Consider the following 18,894-nt stretch of genomic DNA (forward strand, 5'->3'; position numbering starts at 1 on the left):
GTGTGAATTCCTGGATAGTGGCTGGGTTTAGGTGAGCTAGTCCTGAACCAGGGGTTGTGCTTGGGGTTAGGATTCCCAGCTTACCCATTTGTTCATCCAGCTCCTTCGAGGTGCCCGCCCGGAACGTTTCTCCTTGTGCTTGGAATCGGCCAATTCTTGGGTGTCCCCACCGATAAGAGATGGCGTTTGCTCTCAGGATCTGCAGATGTGGACGCAGTGAGCGGCGCCACGCCAGAGTGTTTCTGGTGAGGTCTGGAAAAATTTGCAGCGTTGCTCCTTCAAAGTCCAGTGAAGACTTCCCTCTCACCGCCGTGAGGAGTAGGGCCTTATCTTGCAGGGACTGGAATCTTACAATTAGGTCTGGCGTTGCAGTTGTCGGTGCGTTCGCGGGCTTCTGCAAGCGAAACACGCCATCAAGCTTTATTGCCTTCGCCTGTTTGTGAGGGATGAGTGCTGTAAAGAAGCGCCGTAGGAAATGTGGTAAGTCTGCAGTCTCCAGTATCTCCGGCACACCTCTGATCTTGAGGTTGTACCTTCTTCGTACATCCTCCATAGCATCAAGCCTATTCATGGCGGTACCTTGTGCCTGCTCCAGTTCTTCAATCTTCTTCTCAGCCCTGGTCAACCTCGAATCGTGGGCATTGCACGCCACTTCAAGCTGGGCGATCTTTGTCGTAGCGCCCTCCACGGCTTTTTGGAAGTGGGCCATGTCTCCCGCTATGTTGGCGCGGAGCTCCGCTAGCATAGTTTTCAGCTGAGCGGCGGTGACTGGGTCTTTATTTTCTGGGTTGTTGGTTCTGGGACCCGTGCGAGGTCTGAGGGCTGCTCCCTCTTCCGACTCGGCATAAAAGTCGTCAGAAGAGTACGAGGAGCCTTCCCCGAGGGACGCCATCTTGTCCCATGCGGCCTTCTGTGTGTTGCGGAGCATCTCGCCTATATCTCGGCTCGGCATGTCTTTGTCCGCTTTAGGCTTTTTATTTTTTCGACCCATAGTGGTGTGGGTTCGTAGGGCAGGGTGAATAGCCTGTTTGGTCGCCAGGTAGCCTTGTGAAAATAGCCTTTTAGGGCAAGTTATTGCAGAGCTCGGAAAAGTGTGGCCGCTCTGGTTCGCTGCTAGGCTCCGCCCCCCTAATTAAGTAATTTTAATGATTGCAATTTGAGGGACCTGCCTGCCAACCCAGGCCGAAAGTCCTGAGAATTTAATTTGCTAGCACTGTGTTTAACCCTGTAACTTTCTATGACACCCTAAATCCTGTACATGGGGGGTACTGTTTTACTCGGGAGACTTGGCTGAACACAAATATTAGTGTTTCAAAACAGTAAAGCATATCACAGCGATGATATTGTCAGTGAAAGTGAAGTTTTTTTGCATTTTTCACACACAAACAGCTCTTTCACTGAGGATATTATTGCTGTGATATATTTTACTGTTCTGATACACTAATATTTGTGTTCAGCGAAGTCTCCTGAGTATAACAGTACCCCACATGTAGAGGTTTTATAGTGTTTGTGAAAGTTACAGGGTCAAATATATAGGCTTGATTTTACTTTTTTTTTTTTTTTTTATTGAAATTTGTCAGATTGGTTAGGTTGCCTTTGAGAGCGTATGGTAGCCAAGGAATGAGAATTAGCCCCATAATGGCATACCATTTGCAAAAGAAGACAACCCAAGGTATTGCAAATGGGGTATGTTCAGCCTTTTTAGTAGCCACTTAGTCACAAACACCGGCCAAAGTTAGCGTTTTTTGCATTTTTAACACACAAACAAATACAAATGCTAACTTTGGCCAGTGTTTGTGACTAGGTGGCTACTAAAAAAAACTGGACATACCCCATTTTGAATACCCTGGGTTGTCTACTTTAAAAAAATATGTACATGTTAGGTGTGTTTCGGGGATTTATGACAGATAACGGTGTTACAATGTCACTATTGATACATTTAAAATATATATATATTGAAACAACAATTTCCTACTTGTATTTATAGGCCTATAACTTGCAAAAAAAAGCAATAAAGCATGTAAACACTGGGTGTTTTTAAACTCGGGACAAATTTTTGAATCTATTTAGCAGTTTTTTTCATTAGCTTTTGTAGATAAGTAAAAGATTTTTCAAGTAAAAGTCCAAAAACATGTTTTTTTTTTAATTTTTCACCATATTTTTTTTTTTTTTAAGTACAATATATGACATAATACAAATAATGGTATGTAAAGAAAGCCCTTCTTGTCGTGAAAATAAAACCAATGTATAACTTGTATGGGAACCGTAAATGAGAGAGCGGAAAATTACAGCTAAACACAAACACCACAAAAGTGTTAAAACTGCTCTGGTCCTTAACGTACAAAGATCGCAAAAACAGGCCGGTCCTTAAGGGGTTAAATCACTTTGTTTCTGTTTATGCAGCCCTAGCCACACCTCCCCTGGCTATGATTGACAGAGCCTGCATGACAAAAAAAAACAAAAACTGGTTGTAATTTACCTTAAATAATTGTATCTCAATCTCTAAATTGAACTTTAATCACATACAGGAGGCTCTTGCAGGGTCTAGCAAGCTATTAACATAGCAGGGGATAAGAAAATCTTAATTAAACAGAACTTGCAATAAAGAAAGCCTAAATAGGGCTCTCTTTACAGGAAGTGTTTATGGAAGGCTGTGCAAGTCACATGCAGGGAGGTGTGACTAGGGTTCATAAACAAAGGGATTTAACTCCTAAATGGCAGAGGATTGAGCAGTGAGGCTGCAGGGGCATGTTCTATACACTAAAACTGCTTCATTAAGCTAAAGTTGTTCAGGTGACTATAGTGTCCCTTTAAGTGCACAACTTAGAGCATTGGTGCACAAAATGTATATCCCCAGATGTTTTAAAAGCATCATTGGAGTTGTAGTTCTACAACATCTTTGGAACTACCTTTTGTGCACCCCTTGGTTGCCACTACGAACACATTCTTTTTCCCATGACCTGCAGTAGTCCCCATTGATTGTAGTAGTATTTGCTCCCCCTAGCTGTATCCTAGGCTACCCCCTCTTGGCATAACACTTGTAGTCCCTGTTCCCTCCTGACAGGTACTAATAATCCATGCTAATCCTATAGCCGGTGGTAGGTTGTTCTCGCAGTTGCACATAGTCAGTGGTAGCCTAATGCCTCGTTTCCACTGAGCGGATCGGTTCGGGTTGGTACAGTTTGGAAGGTTTAGAATGGACCAGCCCATTCTGGTGAGCGTTTCCACTGCAAGTCAGACCTTCAGGGCCATGCAGGGTTTAGAAAAAATGCTCTTCCTGTCCACCAATCAATGGATTGTATAGTAGATCCGCCCTAACCGAACCGTTCCATTTTCTATGGCCCTACATCTGAAGCAGGGCCCTGAATGGATCGGTACGGTTCGCTTGTATGGACCACTTTCATAATGGAAACACCCAAAATAGCGAACCGTACCGAACTGAACCGAACCGATCCGCTCAGTGGAAACGAGGCATATGTCTCCTTTGACCTGACTGCCCATAACAACTCCCATTTCCTTAGGTTTACTCACTGAACTCGGTAATCTAGTAAACTGAAAACTGAATGGCAAAATATTTTATTGCGTTTATTAAAGTGTCCTAAATGTGATCTAAAAAGTGACTGTTTTCTTCATATTTTGCAGACATTTCCATTTTAGAATGCTTGTAAATTTAGAGTGGCAGGAAAAAAAGATAAGGGAAATACGATTGATAAGTCTGTGGCATCGCAGACAAGATGGCATATAGTATATAAATGCCAGTTAGGGTGCAAAAGCAACAACAGATTAAAAAAATAATAATCTGGACAAATTTTATAAATTGCGCTGTAAAATTATCAGCAACACTTTGATACATCTCCCCGATGTATCTGGAAAGCTAAACCATATTTGCTTTTAAAACCAGATTATTTGCAGATTATATATACTTTAATGGTAACTTGCATAATGGAGAGCGCTACGTATCCAGAGGAAAAGCTACAGGAAGTGGGAAAAGTAACTCTGTGCCGGGAATCCCAAGTGTCCATGTTACTAGCAATATTTGGAGAGGTAAGGTGTCATTTCGAAACCTTCTCTGTGTATGCACTCACACGCATCCTTCCAAACACTGTATTATTGGTTTCACTAAAAGTTGCTAAAGTTGTTTTTTTTCTTTCTTACTATTTGCAAAAATGGCAATGACCATACCAGCCTACATAAACCTAGCTCAGTTTATGAAATGGTTGTAAGGGGCACGGCAGTCTCAGCCATAACTGGAATCACATCTTCCCTGCTTATCCACATATTTTAAAGAACATAAACTCCACAAACCGTTTTAGAATGTTTTGGCTTATGGCCTGCGGTGGTCAGCTGGGCGCTACTCCCCACCTCCATTATTTTCAACTGATAGGTGGAAGCTACATTTACAATGCAGGACTTGGCCCCTGGAGAGCTAACGGAAGTTCTTGAGCAGGTTTCCTGCTCTCTGTCGGCTGTAATTGAGGCTGGGAGTGGCGTCTGGCGTACCCCAGGTAAAATAGTCTATATTCATATTCTAAAATGATCAGGGGTGGCAAGGCGCTGTAGTGATTATAGTGTTTGGAGTGTTCTTTTAATTTATGTGCAGGATGAAAGACCACATATATTGATAATTTCCAATCGTTCTTACCATTCCTTGACAAATGACTTTCCAGGACTAACAATACGAAACAATTTTAATAATCCCTTGTCATGAAATAGTTTGGACTACACAGGATTCACACTCTCATCACTCTGGGTTATGCGGGAGGATAATTGTTACACAGATGTCTTACCATCCTGATTTCTATCTCTTTTGTATGAAACTTGTTAAACAGTCCAACTCCCATCACATTCAGACGTTAAAATGTACTCTGCCCTGCATGCCCAGAGAGTCAATTACCTACTTACAAACGATGACTTTTTACTTGCCAGGATGAAATTTCCATTTTCCAACGGCTAATGGTGAGCGGAAAGTATGAGCTCTGATCTTTGGCATCTATAGACATACTCAAATAAACACTATAGTCTCAGGAATACAAACATGTATTCCTGACACTATAGTTATAAATAACAGTTTCTGTGACTGACCGTTACTCACGGTTAAAAAGGTGATTATACTCCCCTTTTTCCAGTGCTATCCAGGTCTGGTCGTGGCTGGCCTTGCCAATGTACCTCCTCCTTGCTTGAGATCATCACACTTGACAATCTCAGCCAATCCGATGCATTCCTATCAGAAAGCCAGAACTGCATTAAGCTTTAGTTGTTCTGGTGACTATAGTGTCCCTTTAAAGGAACAAACCACTAAAAGAAAGTAACTTTACTGCGACAAGGAGACCCTCTCACAGGTAAGCTACTCTTCATCAAGTGGAAATGGGGTGCAGGAGACTAAGCAACAAACCAACATTATAAATAAATGTATTAACAGAATTACATTTTGTTTAATCTGTAATTTAAGTCAGCTATTCCATATATAAAATATTATTTATTTTCTCTGTTAGCGCAAGCACCTGAGTTTTCCTTCCATATTTATTTACGGTCACACCGGCACTGGGAAAACGTATGTCTTGCAGACTGTTTTGAACACCCTGGAGGTAAGACTCTATGCAAGAGGACAATACTACTGAGTTCTTTATCGCCACACTCTCCTGTCCAATGCACTCTTTTTGAACAAAGGGTTTGTCTGATTCCACTGAAAAAAAAACAACCTATTTATATTGTTTATACATTGTATAACCAAAGTAAAGTCCATGCTAGCATTTATGTTCTGCCATATACACAGGATTATTCTCTAAACTAGTGTGTGGACTGTCAGGAATTCAATAGTGATTTAGTAGACATTTTGAGCCAGCTGAACAGAGTGTATTTTTTTTTTTCTTGTTCTGTAGCTTCCTCATGCGTTTGTAAACTGCGTGGAGTGTTTTTCACCTCGGTTGTTATTTGAGGAAATTCTCAACAAGCTCTTCCATCACTGCCCAGCTCCAGAAAACGAATATTCCTCAATTGAAAGATGTGACACATTAAATGATTTTGTTCGAATGTATAAGAAGGCAGTTACGAGTGAGGATTTGGAAAATGAAACGGTTTACATTGTAAGTATTATACATATGGATATTACTGATGCAGAATTAAGTCTCCTTCTGTTTGTCACATCATATCGCTTCTTATACAGAAATGATATAGTGGTATGAATCACCAATCCCACCTATATCAGCAGCAGGTATCCAGGTCTTCATAATAATGCCGGGCTTCAAATACACCCTGTGGCTGGCGACACCAGATATATTTCTTGCAGTAAATTTGAGGCCCCAGGATTTAAGTAGGTACTTTTAAAACATAGCATTTATTAGAAAAAAATTGCTTTAAAAATAAACACACTTGATAAGACATAGACCATCAAATAATTTGCTTTGCATGTTTTGTGTGTAGATACCGCAGTTAATTATACTCATAGATGTGACTCGGTAAGGTGTAGGATAATACGAGCATCCCTTAACAGCCAGTTTATTAGTTAACAGTGCAAGTTCCGAACCCCTGTAAACAACAGACTGCTGGCAACATTTATTGGCAAATTACTTGTATAGCAGACAAAACAGAGTGTTTGTTTATTTTTTGGGGTGATTTTTCCATTCTAGTTTTTCTAATAAACGCTACGTTTTCAAAGTACTTACTTGAATTCTGGCGTCTCGAGTCTATTGCAAGGAACCCATATCGCTCCTTGTTACACACTGCGAATCTTGCTTTTATGCAACCTGACAAGCTGTACAAACTATTAGATGGAGTGAATGTAGCATAAAAAAGTGACCGGTTTACAACTTTATATCTGCACATACATAGCAGAACATACTGGAATGATATCTGTTTGCTGTGGCTGTTTGTTACAAGGCTTGTTCTGGTTGTGTTTTTCAAATCAATACATTGTCACTGATGAATTCAACATAAAAAATGTAATTATTGTGACTGTAGACTTAAAGGGTGCTTAAAGCACAAAACCTATTGCATTACTCTGTAGTAAAGTTACCAGCATGCTCCATTCCCCCAGTTCTCTGTGTCAAATCACAAAAACAGTTTGAAAATCTGAAGGTCCGCCAGGTGCCTGTCCGGACCCTCACTTGGCATATTGCTATTGCAGAACTTACAATTCCACAATTACTACGTATATCTATTCCATCTATATTTTTATTGTATTCATTGGCTGAGATACTGTTAATGTCCCCCTCGATATGCCTGTCGGTTCATTTACCTCTCTTAGTCCAAAAACTGCCCCGGCTGCTTTATATCAGTGATCTACTTTTATATTCCTATCTCTCCTATGCCAATGCTTCTGCAACATTGCACCTTCCTACCTCTCCTCCATTATCTCCAATTATGTCTGTTCTCCACAGCCCTACCATTACCACCTCCTGCATGTGATCCATTCTCATGCTGTTTCTTTTCATTCATGGCCTATTCTTAAAATAAATCCCCCATCATATCTATTCAACCACTTCTCTTGTGACTTTTTACAAAATCCCGAAAACGCCAAAAGCTTCCTCAACAATCCACAGATCCATCTTTCTGCCTCTACCTGACCACCTCTATAGAGTTTCATCCACTCTAATTCACCTGATCCCACTGTTTCCTAATTGATTTTTTTTTTTTTTTTTTAACAGTCCCTTTAGTTCCAAACTATCTGACCCTTTACCGTTTCCTCATATTGCTTCTTCCTCCTTTCCTATGTACTACTCTTCCTGATCTCCATCTTTCTTTCTTACATAGAAACATAGAATGTGACGGCAGATAAGAACCATTCGGCCCATCTAGTCTGCCCAGTTTTCTAAATACTTTCATTAGTCTCTGGCCTTATCTTATAGTTAGGATAGCCTTATGCCTATCCCACGCATGCTTAAACTCCTTTACTGTGTTAACCTCTACCACTTCAGTTGCAAGACTGTTCTTACTCTGTTCGATAATCGTAATCATGTCTGCGTCCATCTTATATTTAAATTTTTTTGTGATCTCTGATTACCTTTTTCATTGCCGATTAGTATATAATATATTAGTGTCTTGTGCATGCTAAAAATTTAAAAGTAAAGCTTGTCTAGTGCTTTTTAATTTTTTTTTTTTTGTGTAACTTTTTTTTTTTTTTTTAATTATATATATTTTTTTTCATACAAACTGAATGATATTCTCTATTGAGGTTCTGGATAAGGCAGACCTGTTACGGGAAATGGATGCAAATCTCTTGCCTGGCTTCCTCAGATTACAGGAACTGGTAGGTGTAAACATTTATACCAATGTTTTATCAAAATTCTATCATTATTTCGTTGAAACTGGAAACAATACAATACTGCTGGTAACAGCAATACATTTTGTTTGTCTAAATTAGTTTAAAAAAAAACCCCAGAGAAATAAATAATAAAAAAATGATATATCATATATCTTTAGCAACTTTTCAGTAACTGTGTACTGTTCAAATGTCAGTGTTTCGTAACTGATGGAGCAAATAAATGTTTGTGCAGTGGATTGCTGCCATGGATTAACCAGGATATCAAATCCTTAAAAACCCTTGGCTTTGGAAACTTGCTTTGAACAGTTGACCTCTGGCATATTCACTTAAAGGACCACTATAGTGTTGGAGTACCTATTTAGGTGTCCGGGCCCCTTAGACTGGAGTTCTAAGGTATTTTTCTTACCTTTTCTTGATTGGCCAGCCTCCATGCCTGAGATCATCAATCTGTATTATCTCAGCCAATCAAATGCTTTCCCATCATAAAGCATTGGAAGGCTATTGCACATACATTTTAATTTATCTGCCTGCATGCTATAGACACTAGAGCCCAAAAATAAGCTGTAATGGTTCTAGTGACTATAGCATCCCTTTAGGTCCTCATACATATATACACATTTCTTTCCTGGGCCTTATCTGAACTGGATTTTTACTTAAGTAAATGTGATAGATAAACATTTGTTCATGTTGCTATGTATTTAATCCCCTAGATCTAAAACTACATTCTCTGTTTTGTTGTTATTGCATTATTTTCTCATTTTCTTTTATCACGTGTTGTAGATGGTGTTTTGATCGCCCGATTATTTTAATCAGTCATTTGTGCTGGAATATTCATTCTTGAGTTATAACTCTCCTAAACCACAGTTCCCTTCTCAGTACTCATTGACTTACAAAGACCCATTTCTGTCCCATTGTGGATACTGATATATTTTGACCTCTTTGTAAAGCAGGTCTTTGAGGTGTTGGGAAGTATCTGTATTAATAACCGAGACTGTATTCAATTGTATTTGGTTACTGTTGCAGACAGAGAGCAATGTGACGGTCATATTTCTGAGCGAAATCGTTTGGGAAACTTTCCGTCCGAATACTGGCTGCTTGGAACCATTAACATTATATTTTGCGGATTACAGTAAAGGTATTATCGTTCATATTTCCTGAAGTTTAGTTCTTGTATCTCCCAGGTTTACTTGCCGTTTTAATTAATTTAATTAATTAAACGGTTAGTGTTGAATTGCATATTCCATAAACCAATGCTGTGGATATCATTTTTTAAACTAATTCGTAGGTACTCCCCTTCCCTGCTGTCTCTCTGCTGTACCCGTGACTTTCTCCTGTCCTGCACCCTTACTGCTAATTCACGCTTGCAGGACTTCTCACGGGTGGCTCCTTTACTTTTGAACATCCTGCTTACCCTATCTGATTTTTCCCTAGTCTCTTAATTGTTTAAGAAGTCCCTCAAAATCCATCTGTTTAGAATAGCTTATTCCCAGAGTAACTTATTCCACAAGCCCGTCCCTTGGTCTCTTAAAGGGCCACACTCCACTCTCACCTTCCTGTTTTCCCACCCTGTCGCTTGGTTACTATCCCCTACTCTGAACTTCCTATCGTGTTCTTATACCCCACTTCATCCAGATTGTTTGTGTTTTGTGCAGGGTCCTTACCAAGCTATTGTTCCTGTAACATTTTGTAATTGTCTCATTTATTGTTAAATTTCCCTCTTTATAATATTGGAATAAGTTGGCGCTATATAAATGCCATAAGAATAATAACTTCTCTTGCATTGGTTACAGTGCAGAGAAGTCCTCTGTCCCTGTCTGCCTACATAAACCTGCCTATAAATGCAACCATTTAAAAAGCTGAAGTTATTCTTCCTCCTCTGTACTTGCAAATGCAACTTAACCTTTTAACATACATGGGTCTTGATTTTAATACATTTCTAATGACTTAATATGGTTAGAAAATTTAAGAAATGATTTATCTACAAAGATTCCCATAGACCTTTAATGATGACTTCTGTAGATAAAGATGTTTTCCTTTTTTTCTGTAACGATGTTGAATCATTTGAAATTATGAAATTGAAGCCTAGGTTAATACGGTTAGGGTACTTGGATGAAAAAGGCATTAACAGAGCTGTCAGAACTGATTGAAAATACATTTTGTAGGCGATAAAGGAACTTTTTTTGCACAGCTGATAAACATCCAGGCTATACCTCAGAATAATCTTTGCAGATTTCTTGTTCATTTTTGTTAGATCTACTTTATGCTTTTTTTATTTTTAAACCAATATACTAAAATATAAATAGCCTAATAGGGTGCCTGTTTCCTTTGTAGCGGAACTTCAAAGGATCCTATCCAGTGATTATCCTGAAGAGTACTCTGCAGAATTCTATGCGTCCTACATTAATATTCTTCTTAGTGTTTTTTACACTGTATGCCGGGACATAAAAGAACTCAGGCACTTGGTAAGAAACGGTATTTCACATAAAATTTATTTTTTGATCCTTAACTTAAGAACTGACATTATCGATACTGTGATCCGTATAATGTTTTGTACAGCTTAGGAAGCAGAAATCTGTCTTCCTCTGTCATATGTCACCTAGCTTATTTTATATAAGGGCATACAGTTTAAACATTTGTAGTTTTATTTTGATATACTGTCAAATGTGTGGGTGTATGTGTATACCGCATATACTGACAGTAGGGGTATTGTTCCCTAACCTGGAAACTTTTGAGAAATTGCAAGAGAATTTCACATCTTGGACCACAAACATAGAATGTGACGGCAGACAAGAACCATTCGGCTCATCTAGTCTGCCCAATTTTCTAAATACTTTCATTAGTCCCCGGCCTTATCTTATAGCTAGGCTAGCCTTATACCTATCCTACGCATGCCTAAACTCCCTCGCTGTGTTAACCTCTACCACTTCAGCTGGAAGGCTATTCCATGCGTCCACTACTCTCTCAGTAAAGTAATACTTCCTGATATTACTTTTAAACCGTTGTCCCTCTAATTTAAGACCATGTCCTCTTGTTGTGGTAGTTTTTCTTCTTTTAAATATAGTCTCTTCCTTTACTGTGTTGATTCCCTTTATGTATTTAAATGTTTCTATCATATCCCCCCCTGTCTCGTCTTTCCTCCAAGCTATACATGTTAAGATCCTTTAACCTTTCCTGGTAAGTTTTATCCTGCAATCCATGAACCAGTTTAGTAGCCCTTCTCTGAAGTCTCTCTAAAATATCTATATCCATCTGGAGATACGGTCTCCAATACTCCAAGTGAGGTCTCACCAGGGTTCTGTACAATGGCACGAGCACTATAATAGCAAAAACATTTTGTTTGGATAATTTTTCTAGTGTGTTGCTGTTTAGACGGGGTTTCATTTTTCCTCATTATTGATAGTTTAATGAGTAAACCAAATGCTGTAATTACAGAGAACGCTGTGAGTGAGTTTGAGGCTCCTTTTCCCAACATCCATGCTCCCCAAGTCGTTTTACTGCCTTGAAACCGTTTCACAAGTCCAAGTCCTCAGTGTTAGCCTTGGCAGGAACGTTATGGCTGGGTCAATGAACGTCAACCTACAGCAGGAATATTCTCCGGCAGCTTGGGCAAAGATTATCAGAAATATTGTTACCCTTTAGGCTTAAAAGGCTGCCACTGTAGTCCAGTGTGTATATATATTGAGTTAGTACATACTCTTTGTTACTTTTGCTGCCTAAAATTGATTTATTTTATTTCTTTTTTCATCAGGCTTGTTTTATTTTTGTTCTTTATTTCTTTAGGGATAGTGAGAAGATGACATTTTCAGTTATTTCTTATCTTTATGTGACTTGGTTAATACTCTAAAGAACCAGATGTAGGCAGCATTTTTTTTGGGGGGGGGGGGGAGGAAGGAAGATTAGATGTGACAGGGTGTTGAGACGATAAACAAACGGTTACCCTCACAGCAGTTACATGTGTTTTATGATTAACTTCCCCCCCAAAAAAAAATATATAAATATTATTTTTGTGTGATTGGCTGCTTTGTATACTCACCAAATTACATTAATAAACAGTAGGTATAATGTTGAGTTATTTGAACTGCCAAATTAACAAGTGAATTGCTTTAAAACAAAAAGGCCAAATTAGAATTTTTCCAAGTCCATTATTTTTAACCTTGACTGGTTATTACAGGCCAAAATTTGCAATTCCCTTTTTGTTTCTTAATACATCACAATTTAGTTAATAAACTCCACTGTGTTCTGACAAAACTGTTTTACTACTTTAAGAGCTTACATGACAAAATAATCTCAAGCTTTAATATTTATTTTTGGATTTATATTACGTTTTTATTTAGATTTTACTGAATTTGGTTCTACACAAGCCATTTGCACAGTTTAATCTGTGATTTTTACACTTTCATTATCTGTGTCACGCAGGCTGAGCTTAACTTCATAAAGTACTGTGAACCTGTCACTAAAGGGGAAGGTAAGTGTTGAACACACACATGTTTAAAATGACTCCCCCTTGGTATCCATCACGCATCGATACCCACAATAATCCATCCGTCTTTCACCCCTAGACGAGCCACGTCCATAATACAGCATACATCGACATAAGGACAATTATTTATCTAAATAGCCTTCTTGTGCCATGGGCAATAGTGGTTGTTTGATGCTACTGGGATTAGTATTCCAGTATGGATTTTGAGCTCCCCCAATGATTTACAGTTCTGCATTTGTACACAAGATGTAGTCTATGAACAAAAAAAATACAATAAGATGGGTTTTTAAAATGTGTATTTACGTGGGTGGATTGTATTTATAATAAGTGTGGATGATGTGCTTGGGTCAGGCATGTGTATATGTATACTTGTGTGTAATTATATGATTTTACGGAGGTAGTAGGTAATTACATTCTGCAGTGTATCAATGTTGGATGTGCACTCAGTTATTGACTTTTATATTAATGTTTTTAAACACTGTCCACCCATACAAAGTCCGAATGTGCATTATTTTAACCCAGTAGAACATTATTCAATGCTTGTGTTGATTCAGAGCTGACCACCGACCTTCGTAGGTCCTTCAGATGAGATCTTTGCTAGCAAACTTGTTTGGGAACATTCTATTTATTAGTACCCCAATGTTCTTCTTTACATTCTCTTCTGCTTTTACCTTCATTTTTTTCACTTTAATACAATTGTAATGAAATTCAGGTGAGCATCATACAAGGTACAACAAAGAATAGCACGTATGCCATAGAGGTGGAGCGAGATTATTGTTAATGTGTTAGAGCTAAGGAATCCTAAATAGCAGTAGGTAGACCTAATATACATTTCATATTGTTGTATTTTTATAGCAAAAGAAACCGATTCACATAAACTATTTCGAAATATTGAGCCTCATTTAAAGAGGGCCATGCAGACGGTTTATCTCCGGGAAATATCAAGGTAAAATTTCATATCATTTATCTTATTAATGTAGAAATCTTGTAAAAAGACCCCCACATGATGCATAGGAAAAAATGACAAGTACCTCTTAACAAGTACACTTTATCTGCGTTAGATAAGCTTTGATCCTTTGTCTTCTTGTAAGATGCTTTTTCATGTGTTTGTTTAAAAAAAACAAAAAACATTCAATTGGTGATGCCATTCAATTGGTGATGCCATTGAGTGTTGTTCACCATCTATTCCTTTTATTTGTATTCTTCTATCTTTTGCCCATGTTTTTACAATTATATTTAAAAGTGCACTATAATCACCAGAATAGTTACTGCTTAATGTAGTGGTTTTGGTGTATATAGCATGTCCATGCAGGCTTTTCAAAGTAAACGCTGTGTTTTCAAAGAAAATACTTTGTTTACATTGGTGCCTAGTCACTCAGGCTAGTCACTGCTTCCAGGGGCAGCACTGGCATTTAGAGTCTCCACGCTCTGTATAGAGACGCTGAATATGCCCCCTGGAGATGCACTGATTCAATGCATCTCTATGAGGAGATCCTGATTGGCGGATTGTTGGGGCCAACTGCTGCAAGACTGGCACAGCCTGGGAAAAAAAGGTGAGTAAAATCGCCTTTTCAGAGCGATATAAAGGTGCTGTTGAGCTAAACAGCCACAGAGGCACTATACTGCCAGGAATACCTGAAGTAAAATGTATATGGATTAAGATATCCTGTATTGCCTTATAGTGTCTTGCCCACCACAACATATTGACTGCATTGCAAAGCTTTTTCCAGTTTACGTCCTTCTCGGGAAGGCACAAGTGTGTGAAGGACCCTATTCACAGAGGTGGAAAGCCTACTCCGTATTCCCACCACCCATCTGAAGCCATATGTGAGCCTTAAACATGTATGATCGCACAATCCAAAGATGCTAACCCAAATAAGCTACTTATAATAAGTGATCTGGATAAGAACAATACTAGAGTTGGAGAGAAGTAGTCACAGGTCACTTTTATCTTGAAAGGCAAGCAACTTAAAAACAAACCAGCAATATTCAATCTTAATACAAACATGTTGGTCACATTACAAACATACAAACATCTTAACACAAACATGTTGGTCACATTACAAACATACAAACATCTTAACACAAACATGTTGGCCACATTATTTTGGAACTACTGTGCGCTCATTGCAGCAATGGACACGTTGGGCTTTGGATGTCTATACCCATAATCTAGCTGTACAGGCAGCTTTAGTGACCAAGCCTCAGTGAACATGCCAGCTTTCAGGCTCGCTTCGCTAGGATGTGACTGTATTAGAGCTACAGCCTCATTCCGATAGATCAACGTGCTTTTTTGAGGAATTAATTTGTGAACTTTGTGAATAGGTTACATAATGTGATTTATACAGTTCTGTTTTCTTTCACAGCTCCCAGTGGGAGAAGATGCAGCAAGAAGACAGAGAAGCAGGACAACTCAGAGGTACGGCCTTTCCATTCAAATATTGTGATGGAGGAATGGACATAGCAGTATGGGGGATTGGGAGAGAGTTGAATCTGAATCTAAAAATACATTAGACGGGACCTGTAAACTTTATTAAATGTATGCAACTGGCATGCATTTTTATTTTTTTATACATGATGAGTAGACAAAGCCCTATTTAGGTTCCCCTGAGCAAATTTTATCCGAATATAAGCATCTCCCTCTCCAGGAGTCTCTGCTGATTGGTTAAAGAATGTGTGCTGACTCTGTCATTGCACATCACTATTGTGAGGTTTCATGTTGATCGTGTTAGGATTGCAATCTGAACATATTGCCATTCTATACGAGCAATGTCTCGTTTTCAGCTAATTACCTCTAACCTCTAATTGCTCTAAAAGCAACTACAAGAGTAAGAACTTGTTTTTGTTTGTTTCTCCCAGAGTTGATGGATTACTTAAGTGCAACAACATTCATATGTTCTATAACTTTTTTCTTTTTTCTTTTTTTAAATGTCCTAGGGTTATCTGCTCACGCCCATGTAGAATTGCCTTACTACTCCAAATTTCTGCTCATTGCAGCCTATCTGGCTTCCTTCAACCCTGCAAGAACAGACAAAAGGTTTTTCCTAAAGGTTTGAAGCCTGGCCTATATACACACAGAATGAAAGATAACGGTTTTAAAAAGTGTAACCCTTTCTGGTAGAGGTTTGCAGATATTCTATATTTAGATTCTTTGCATTATTTGAACCGCTGCTGTAAGAAAGCATTATAAAATCTACTGCTGCTTCATAACCTACTAACAGAGAGTGTTGACAGTGGTGTACAAGGATAGTTTGGAGAAAAAACGTCTCCTTAAAGGATTACCAGCCTTTATAAAGCACCAACATGCTGCACAGTGCTGTTCAATTGGAGCGACAGTACAATGTACACAGACCAATATAAAAGGTAAAGAGGGCCCTGGCATGATCTGAGATCTAACCGTTGAAGCCTTGGTGTATATTAAGTGCTTGGTTAGATAGCCTGTGAGCTTGCAATCTAAAGGTAGATGCCTTTGTGGTGTTATGTAATCCAGTGTGATCCTTTATTCTCTTCTCCCAGAGGTTGGAAAATAATTGCTTTCTATTGCGTGGAGGCTTTTTTATTTATGTATAAACAAAGAATAGGCAAGATACTTATAAAAAAAAAAAAAAATGTAAAAAAATGTTTATTAATATGTCAAGCATTATATGACAACTACTTGAAATGTGTTATGATTTTATATAATATTGCACATCACTTTAAAGGAAATATTCAGTTTTTTTTTTTTTTTTTTATAACACTAGAGCATTGGGTAGTCTCTTAGATCCACTTTACACCTACCTTCACCATACATTAAGGAGTTAACTTGCTTTTAATTCCGCAGCAAGATTTTCTATCATATTATCAGATTCTAAGATTTAACTTGTGACGTTACAATGTAAAATAGGCCTTTTGCTTTAATTTGTTTAATTGGTTTTTAGCACCATGGGAAAATTAAGAAGACAGATTTCGCGAAAAAACACGAAAAGGTATGGAAATATTTAAATATGTAATAGTATTTATTTGCACACATGTTACAAGCTATAATTTATCATTACGGTGGATTAAAAATGTCTTTACAAATATATCATCTGATAGAAATGGTTTAATCATCATTTAGGGATTCTATATAGCATTAAACTAGCTATAAAAAAATGTATTGTGCATGAAATGATATATAGTAGTACAGTTTTACATTCGTCATAAATTCTGATTTGTGAGTTCCTTACTGGGGAAATGAATTAAAATAGTTATGTTGAGATCGGTTCAATTAAAATACAACTGTAATCAAATTGTCACTTAGTTTGTTACATTTCATGAAATATATTTTTTCTAAATGAAACATACTGATTTAAAGCATTTTTTTTAATGAACATGTCCCTTTATATAACAGCCATGTACCATGCATGTAACCATGCACTGCTCGGCCTAACTTGCTTGCTGCTGTCATTGCTGTTTGTGAAATTGTAGAAGCAGGCAAGTTAGGTTGAGCTGTTGGTCATTCAGCATTAGAGTCTGACCCAACATGGCTGCTTGTAATAAACTTTTTAAGTGAACCTGTATAGGAAACAAAATAACTTGGATATGTGATGTATTCCGTGTAAAATATAGAGATTTAGTCACCTCTCTAACATCCAGCGTTGCCATATTTGACCTTTTGTGGGTGTTACTCTTCATGTAACACTCACCTCCAGTCTTCGTTGAGTTGCCCTGCTCAGGACACTTCCCCCAAGCAGCGCAAATCTTCTCACTGATGTCTTTGTTGTCTGCGTTGGAACGGAGTGATGTGACTCCGTTCTTATACTCCATAGCCAACGCTAGAAGCACCGTCTATGAAGTTTCCATAGCAACCACAGCACATGTGCTGTGGTTGGTATGCTTGGGAGAGCAGAAGGACCTCTTTTGGGGGAGGTCTTTTTTGCTATACCTTGTATATAAATGCCTCGGCATCGACTGAGGTATGGGAGAAAAACCTATTTTTAGGTATCCTTTACATAAATGAAAAGTGAAGATTTGATATCTGTCTTCCAGTAGAATATAATAATGCATGCATTTTTTTTGACAATCTATTTTTTATTGAAAGATTTTAGTACAGGTTTTACAAGTAATAGAGTGAAAATATAGGTTATACAGTAAAATTAAAGAAATGCGTACAAAACAAGGCAAATACCCTGACCTATTGGTGGCCAGTTAAAAAGTATGTAAGGAGCACAGTGCCTGTCAACATTAGAATTATAACTTCAATCTTTAGAAACCATACAGTATTCGAATGGGTTTTGCTAAAGAACTTGAGTCTGCATATGTTTGCTTTATGCCATATGTTTTAAATCGGACAGAAGAATGCTACTGGTAACTGGAGAGGTTCCAATCTTTCTTCCCTGTCTGTCCCTATCCCCTGCTTCACCTCCCCGCCGCCTCTCTCCCTCCTCTTCTCTCCTCCCCCCTCTTTTTTTTTTGTTTCCCCCTTTTGTTTTGACAGTCTTGTTTTTAGCAAAGGTCTTGGAAAGCAGTCAAGAGTTAATATACATATGGAACATTTAAACAGTGTTAGCCTTGATACATTGTCTAACATCATCATAAGTAGATTGTCAACATTTTCTAAACCATAATGCGAATTGAATTGACAAGAAGACAACGTGTGCAACTTGGTCGTGTGTAGGGAGCTATCCGCATCTGCCATGGGATGTCAGGACCCGGGGATCTATGTTAATCTGTGCAGGTTCCCTCACCCGATACCTGCTCGGTTCTCCAACAAGTCCTCCTCAGCCTCTCCTTGACACATCGTAGTAGCCCATGGCCCACTGTGTATTTGACCCCCAATTCACTAAGTGACTTTATCAGCCAACTCTACCTGCTTGCAGCAAGCTCCTGAAGTTGTGATGTGGTGGAGCTGTATAGAAGAAGGGGAGTGCCCTGCTGCGGTTAATAATACATGCACTAAGGGGCAGTATGGAATAGAGGCATAGGATAGATGATAAGAATGCGTAGTAGGGGGAAAGGTTAGGGGGAGGGCAAGCTGTAGAAAAAGGCATGGTGGACAAAACAGAGTCCCCAGTGTTACCGCCCCCTGCCCAAGTCCACGCAGTCCTTCTTCCATCTCCCGTTGCCCAGATGATACTGTCCTCAGGTGTAGTGTGATTAATTTTGTGAGCATAAGTACAGCATCCATGTAGGGCCC

At 38.6% G+C, this 18,894-nt stretch overlaps 1 protein-coding gene across 3 annotated transcripts in view; it reads left to right on the forward strand.

Moving 5' to 3' along the window:
- The window catches only part of ORC5 (origin recognition complex subunit 5), a 32,078-nt gene that overhangs the window by 3,040 nt on the left and 10,144 nt on the right, over positions 1-18,894 (forward strand). For 2 of the 3 annotated variants that reach the window (XM_063450391.1, XM_063450393.1), the window contains exons 2-12: positions 3,902-4,044; positions 5,493-5,585; positions 5,880-6,083; positions 8,171-8,245; positions 9,284-9,395; positions 10,592-10,722; positions 12,677-12,725; positions 13,596-13,686; positions 15,107-15,159; positions 15,678-15,790; positions 16,658-16,705. In XM_063450391.1, coding sequence (XP_063306461.1) covers positions 3,928-4,044; positions 5,493-5,585; positions 5,880-6,083; positions 8,171-8,245; positions 9,284-9,395; positions 10,592-10,722; positions 12,677-12,725; positions 13,596-13,686; positions 15,107-15,159; positions 15,678-15,790; positions 16,658-16,705 — 1,086 coding nt within the window. In that variant the 5' untranslated portion in view covers positions 3,902-3,927. The remainder of the gene's footprint in view (positions 1-3,901; positions 4,045-5,492; positions 5,586-5,879; positions 6,084-8,170; positions 8,246-9,283; positions 9,396-10,591; positions 10,723-12,676; positions 12,726-13,595; positions 13,687-15,106; positions 15,160-15,677; positions 15,791-16,657; positions 16,706-18,894) is intronic. The other variant, XM_063450390.1, reaches the window with a different exon arrangement.

The sequence above is a fragment of the Pelobates fuscus genome, chromosome 4, assembly GCF_036172605.1.
Source record: "Pelobates fuscus isolate aPelFus1 chromosome 4, aPelFus1.pri, whole genome shotgun sequence".
NCBI classification, from domain to species: domain Eukaryota; kingdom Metazoa; phylum Chordata; class Amphibia; order Anura; family Pelobatidae; genus Pelobates; species Pelobates fuscus.